This window comes from Malus sylvestris, chromosome 3 (assembly GCF_916048215.2).
Source record: "Malus sylvestris chromosome 3, drMalSylv7.2, whole genome shotgun sequence".
Taxonomy (NCBI): domain Eukaryota; kingdom Viridiplantae; phylum Streptophyta; class Magnoliopsida; order Rosales; family Rosaceae; genus Malus; species Malus sylvestris.
Genome location: NC_062262.1, coordinates 19,381,007 through 19,388,015, shown reverse-complemented (window position 1 = coordinate 19,388,015; position 7,009 = coordinate 19,381,007). Strand labels below are relative to the sequence as shown.

Here is a 7,009-nt window from a genome sequence, read left to right as displayed (position 1 = left end):
TGTCAAGTAATTCTCGCATCAATTCCTCCACCAACCTGTCGGCTCTCGACCCACAAACCAGGTAGTGGTCTCAACCCACCTATCAGTCGGAAAATTCCCCTGACTTTGCATCACCTGAAACGTCTTTTCAATATGATCTAGCCATTTCTCTGCCCCCTCGTGACCTTCATCACCCATAAAGCGATCCAATTTCAAATTATACATGGTCTCCAGGGGTGTCCTCTGAGGTGGGGGAGGAGGACGAATCACATTTTGAAAAGCCTGAGCCATTGCTTCCCCTAACTAAACGATATCAGGAAAATTAGGATCAGGAGTACGGCGGGACTCCCTACGCTCTCTACGAGGCAGCATAATTTTGACAGAAAACATCAAAAGATCATTAAAGCATTAACAATTATACAGGACTGCAACCTAGGCTCTGATACCAAACTGACACACCTCGATCCAGAGGATCCAGGCGTGCTGGCTGTCACGTGAGCGTGACGTAACCATAAGTGCGACACGGAAGCGAAACAACAGCATACATAAGAAGGAATTCAAACCAACTATAGCAGAACAACCTACTAGAATGACAGGACGAGTTAAGATAAACACATAAATTCAGAGCATAGGTTTAAGTGCAGTCAAGTAGGACAAAAATAAAAGTACATCACCCTCAGGTGAGTCCTACATGTTAAGTGTCTGTCAGAATGCCGGAAAAAGACCTTGAGAGCCACCAACTGCTAACTAGAACCTGGAGGGGCGCAAAACAAAATGAGTGGGTCAGTAAAACTAAAGATTTTCCAAAACATTTCGTTAAAAATATTTCTAACCCCTCACCGTAAAACCTGTATACTTTCCCAGAAAAATAGTATATAACACATATATATATCATCAAGAGCTCAAATCACAATCCATCATAATAACATCTCAGAGATGATATGCCATGCCCAAAATATAATCAGAATGCATCAATATCAATCAGGTGAAATAATAAATCAACCGGAGACCCTACAATGGTCCTGTACGGCTGATTCTAAAGCTCAACATCCCACTCAGCCGGAGTCACCACAGTGACCTATACGACCCTGCCGGAGTCACCAACTGTGACCTGTATGGCACTACACTGCACATCACTCGGAACTACGTATAGTAGTCTGTACGATGATAGGTGTATAAATACGCTCTAGTGCTTTTCTCAACAATCATCAGCGCGCATAACTAAGGTCACCCACTAGTCGGAATCACATCTAGTGATCTGTACGACTAGCATGTCGGAACCCTCACATGGTCTGTACGACATCCACCTACTTGGATCCAAGGCGAGCGTGCGGTGTGGTGAATAACAATATAAGCACTAACACCTAAGTGCAGGTTATGAGCTTTCAATGTAATTCATATAAAATAACTCATCTGAATAATAATAAAACTCACCTGTGCGTCCACCGCGTCAATTCACATATATATGCATCAATTCTCAATTCAAATATCTCAACATTTGCATGCATGGCAATTTAAATCATAATTTTCATATAAATGCATTTTCTGGGAAAAACAGTTGTATATAGGTAATACGAAATCAAAACTGCCCACTCACTGATAAGTCGATGGGTCGTAACCCCCGTGACGTCCCTGGATGCGCTCGTCCTCAGGATAGATGTCACCTATATGCGAAACAACTATAAAAACGTTAATTTAAACACATAACCAATAATTCGAAATAACTTCTCATACGATGCTCAATTTGGGTATATGAATATACCACATTGACCTACTCGACGTCACGGACGTCGAGAAATTTTTAGAAAATTTTTTGGAGGTCCCACGCTCCCCCACGTGCCGTGGGTGGCACGGGTCCATGCGCCCCCCACGCGCATCTTCTTCCTCAGCCAGTCGCCGGACTGGTTTTTCCGGCGGCCGATTTCCGGCCAAACTTTGACCTCCTTGTTCTCCTTCGTTTCTCAACCAATTTCTTCAAATTGAAGCCCCAAACACGTAGAATCACGATAGACTAGTTTAAGGCTCTAAAAATCAAGAAATCTCACCGGAAAAATCCCAAGAAAATCGGCCAAAGTTGAACCACGTGATCCCGACGTCCAAAACCTTCAAACGAAGCACTCCGAGCTTCCTTGGGACCTCACAAAGCTCACTACAAGCTTAGAATTCCCTGAAAATCAACATTTTACGTTTGCATGAACAGTGACAAAAAATGGAGGTTCGGGTTTCACGTGATTCCGAGGGTTTCACGTCCTAAAACTAGTAACAATCGACTTAAAACATCTCAAGGATGAAGATTCTTACCTTGGTTGCTTCGATCCACTGCGTTTTTGGGTGAGGCCGTACGTTTTGGGTGAGAGAGAGAGAGATAGAGGGTCGTGAGGGAGAGAGACAGAGAAGACACAGGGAAGGAGAGAGGGAGAGAGGTCCTGTGTGTGGTCCAATCTAATCCACACTATCCATTTTCATCCTAACCATACAAACAAAATGTAAACCAATTTTCTCTATCCCCAAAACTTATAATAATTTAAACCAAATAACGTTACACACACATACCTTATAACATCAAGGGTAAATCCGTCAATTCACGTCCCCGATAGAAAATCTCGGGACGGGCTGTGAGAAAAAAAATCTCCTAAATTCATTCTTTAATAATCTCAACTAAAAATTTAACCCATAAGGGTTGGAAGAGAAAAATTGTTTCTAAGTTAAAACCTAAATTTTTTGGGTTAAAAATTTTAGGTTTTAACCTAAAGGTTGGAGATAGTCTAAGGAGGTAGGGAAATGGGCTAAGCCTCAAAATATGCTAGCAATAATGTGGTTCAAATTTTCCTTTTGCGAAAATTGAACCTAAGGCCTATCACTTATAAGTGAAGAGGAATACTACTAGACTGTAGTATTAAGTGACAATATCTTGATTTATTTTTATATTAGGGATAAAAATGGTGAACATGAACAATGTTAAACAAAGATTGACAAAAGCTTCTTATCATAAATAATACTTGAACATACACCAAATATATTTTCAATTGAAGGTCTTAATGTACCATTAATTAGTACTATAATTTAGTAGTATTTCTTTTATTTGTAAATGAGATATCTCACATTCAATTCTAATGATGGGTTCGAAAAAAAGAATTGAAAACCGAGCTGAAACCGAAAATACCTAAACCAAAAAAAAAAAATCGAGCCGAATTTGAAAGACCAAAACAGAACTGACATTTGTCGGTTCGGATTCTGTTTCAGTGGTTAGAAACCAAATCGAATTGAAGGATTGCAAAACGACGTTGGTTTGCGATATACATTAATTGACTCCTTCACGAAGTCCGGTCCCCTCTCTCTCTCTCTCTCTCTCTCTCTCTCTCAGTCTTGTCTTCTTCGAAGAATCGAAAGATCCAAAGTTAACCGAGGAGGAACTCGCTGTCGCTCATGCATTCGCTGTCGCTGCCACTCGCCGTCTCACTCTCACACCTCGCTGACTTCTCCTGGCCGTTGCGCATCAAGAACTCGAATCAATAACGTATTCCCTGTCTCTATATTTTTGCATCTTGTCTATTTATGTCTTGGTTCTAGGAATTTGTGTTATTGATGTAGCGCACTGGAGGGCGGAGAAATGGTTGGTGGGGTGGGAGTGCACTGGAAGGCGGAGAGGGGCGGAGAAGGGGTTGGTGGGTTGGTGGGTTGTTGGAGTGGTGTTTTCAGATAATTTTTTTGCTGATATTTTCTGATATGCGTGAAAATAAAACCAGATTAGTGGGTGGGTAATTTTGCTTTTACTATTTTGTTTTGGATTCCAAAGAGTAGAAAGCGTGTAAAAGCGGGGAGGTCCCTTTAATTTCAATGATTAAGTTGAAACTTGGCAGTCTTTTGTTCTTATGTCCATGTTTGGTTGCTGTGCTTTGTTCTTATCTGATGTGCATGTTTGGCAGTGTTTTTGTTCTTCCACTTTCCACTCGGGAATATAAACCTACGGAAATCAGTTGCCTTCAGTTTTACGGGTGTTTTAGTTGTTAGATATGATTTCCACAATTATTAAGTTTTTTTATTTCAGTCTCAATCATTCATTTTTCGTACCACAATGCCACCTACTACAGAAAAAGACCCCTTACTATAGGGTTGGTTTTATAGACTATAATATTATATCAAACATTAATCAACTCATCAACTATTGGAGTATAAAATCAAGTGATATAGTTAGTATACACCACTCACTTTCAATGTATGTGACTCCAACAGCTACAACTTGTCAAAATAAAAAACCTCAACCACTATATGTACAAATATGAAAGAAAAAGGAAATTGCTTTTGGATTTTGGTTTTTGGCTGAGAAAGAATTAGAACTTGATTCGAGTGGAGCTGCAGAGAACATTCAACCTGTTGTGCTCCACAGTTTCAGGAAGAAAATAAGATCACAAAGCAAATCCAAGCATTATACAAGAATGGGAAGCAATCAAGGAGATGGAGCAGAGACAGAGAGGTACATTTATAATCTTTGTTTTCACTTTTTATTGAAAACTGAAAACTCGTTTAATAACTACTTTCTTAAACTAAAACCTAGAAACGAAATGGTTAAGTGAATAGTGTCTAAATTTTGATGGTGGTTGCGTTACAGCAGGTGTGCAGTAGTTAGCGGTGCAAACAAGGGTATTGGCTTGGAGGTGGTGAGGCAGCTTGCATCTCAAGGGGTGCTGGTGGTGTTGACGGCCAGGGATGAGAAGAGGGGAAGAGAAGCAACATCAAAGCTCCACAAGTTGGGTCTGTCAAATGTTGTCTTCCATCAACTTGATGTCTTGAATCCAGTTAGCATCCACTCCCTGGCCAAGTTCATACACGCCAGATTTGGCAGGCTTGATATCTTGGTAAGGCCAAAATTTTCTCTCTCCTATTCGGGATTTTGTTATATTTAATGAAAAATTCATTTTACCCCTTGAAAATTATTGAAAAAACGAAGGTTAAATTGAACTGCCACGCTCGATCGAGGATGCCAATTGGTTGGTATCAATGTCTCGCTTCGGTGAGTTGATATGACCTTGCTGTTTTAGCGATAGTTTGACATGGCCTCATTGTTGTAGTGATGATTTACATGTGCATCCATTGTCAGATCCGTCGCGTCTACCATTTTTGTGACATATTTGTATTGTTTGCTTGTACTCTTGTGATAGCCGTGTAAAGATTACTTTATTTGTTAGTTGTTTAAATTCAGCATTTAAAAAAGAAACGTGTAGATATCATTTTTCAAAAAATATTGTGCCCCAAACTTGTTTTAGTAGCCTTATTAGGCAAATCGGTACATTTCCTATGTACAAACACAGTGATAATATTTGTTGGACTCCAAAATGTTGTGTGAAAAATTGACCATTTGATTTCTGCAGGTTAATAATGCTGGAGCTACTGGAGCACTGTTGGATGAGAAAGTTTTAAAATCCCTAAACATTGACTCCAAAACTTGGGTAAGTTATGGATTTCTCCTTTCTCACGAGAAGCACTTACGTAAAACAAGGACGCCAAAGCGGAGTCTCAAACCAATTACGCAACACCATATGGTATACTTAAAATACATGAAGTTCTGTTATTAGTTTAAGATATCACAGTGACGTCTTGAGGTGTAGGCCTTCTTACAATTATACCTAGCCATGCCACAACCAAGATTCGCAGCAGCTTTTTAACAAGGAGTTGTGTTTGTTTAGCTTTCAGAGAAAGCGGTGAACCAAATTCAAGGTGCAATTAAATACACTTATGAGAAGGCTGAGGAATGCTTGAATACAAATTACTACGGGGTTAAAAGATTAACCGAGGCACTTCTCCCACTCTTGCAACTCTCCACTCTAGGAGCAAGAATTGTCAATGTCTCCTCCCTGAGGAGTGAACTCAAGGTAAAAATACACAATGAAACAAAAATTAACTAACAAAGGTTTATGTTCATTAGCTAGACGAGTCTAGCAAGAGATAATTTCCTTGATATCATATGTTTCATCCATCGACAAATAGTCTTTCTTCTCTCCTTAACTTGTTGCTGCTGGAAAATAACCCTCAATTGATATAATCTCCTTCCAAGTCCTAGCTAGCAACACATGATGAAGAAAAAAATTTATATTTCCTAATCAAAGTTATCAAATTCCATGCAGAGGATACCAAGTGAAGAGATCCGAAATGAGCTCGGGGATGTAGAAGCACTGACAGAGGAGAAAGTGGATGCAGTTTTGACAAGATTTCTGCATGATTTTAAACAAAACGAACTCGAAGTGAATGGATGGACAATGATGTTACCTGCATATAGCATTTCCAAAGCCACCCTCAATGCCTACACTAGAATCCTTGCCAACAAGTACCCAAACATGTGCATCAACTGTGTGCATCCAGGCTTTGTTAATACAGACCTCAATTGCCATACAGGGACCATGACTGTCGAAGAAGGGGCTGCCGGTCCGGTCAAGTTGGCTCTTCTACCCCATGGAGGCCCTTCCGGCTGCTATTTCGATCAAACTGAAGTCGCAGATTTTTAATGATAAAGACATATATAAATGTAAGGTTTCTGAATTCTCACCCCTATATATGATACATGTACAAGACTGATGTTAAATTCCAAGTTAGAAAGCGTCTTTCTCTAGTTTGGCCAATGGAGAAATACCTCACGGAAAACCATATAAATGAGTTCATGGGATGAAAAAGCATGCATTTTGGACACTATAAAATTTAGAGAAATGCGAAGGCCATATCCAATCTGACCGAAGCGTAGTAGGTCAAAATATGATCTTTTATGACACAAAATTCATCTCTAATAGAGGGTTGGGCCAAAAAAAATTTGGGATTCACTAGGTCAAAATCTAGCCATATGGCCAGCGAGCTGGTCATCCTTAGCTAGTCAGCCAACCCGAAAAGTTGGGCTTAATTGTCAGCAATCCACATGCTAGCTGATGTCAGCTAGCCGCTAGATTTGAATTTATTTTAGGAGTAATTAGGTTTTCATCCTTATTTTTACTACTCTATTGATTAAAACCTTATTACTTTTCAATTTTTGATCAAGGTCCTTTGT

At 39.8% G+C, this 7,009-nt stretch overlaps 1 protein-coding gene across 6 annotated transcripts; it reads left to right on the top strand.

Annotated features, from left to right (window-relative positions):
• The first annotated feature begins 3,235 nt into the window (after positions 1-3,235).
• Positions 3,236-6,583, top strand: LOC126615209 ((+)-neomenthol dehydrogenase-like). Of its 6 annotated transcripts, none has more exons than XM_050283000.1 (6): positions 3,236-3,496; positions 4,367-4,453; positions 4,592-4,835; positions 5,349-5,519; positions 5,664-5,849; positions 6,102-6,583. In XM_050283000.1, the coding sequence occupies exons 2-6, from the start codon at positions 4,416-4,418 to the stop codon at positions 6,477-6,479; spliced, it is 1,017 nt and encodes a 338-aa protein (XP_050138957.1). In that variant the 5' UTR covers positions 3,236-3,496; positions 4,367-4,415; the 3' UTR covers positions 6,480-6,583. The 6 variants fall into 6 exon arrangements, with proteins under 6 accessions (XP_050138957.1, XP_050138955.1, XP_050138956.1 ...); XM_050282998.1 differs by having other exon boundaries at positions 4,589-4,835; XM_050282999.1 differs by having other exon boundaries at positions 4,213-4,453.
• Positions 6,584-7,009: the final 426 nt, after the last annotated feature.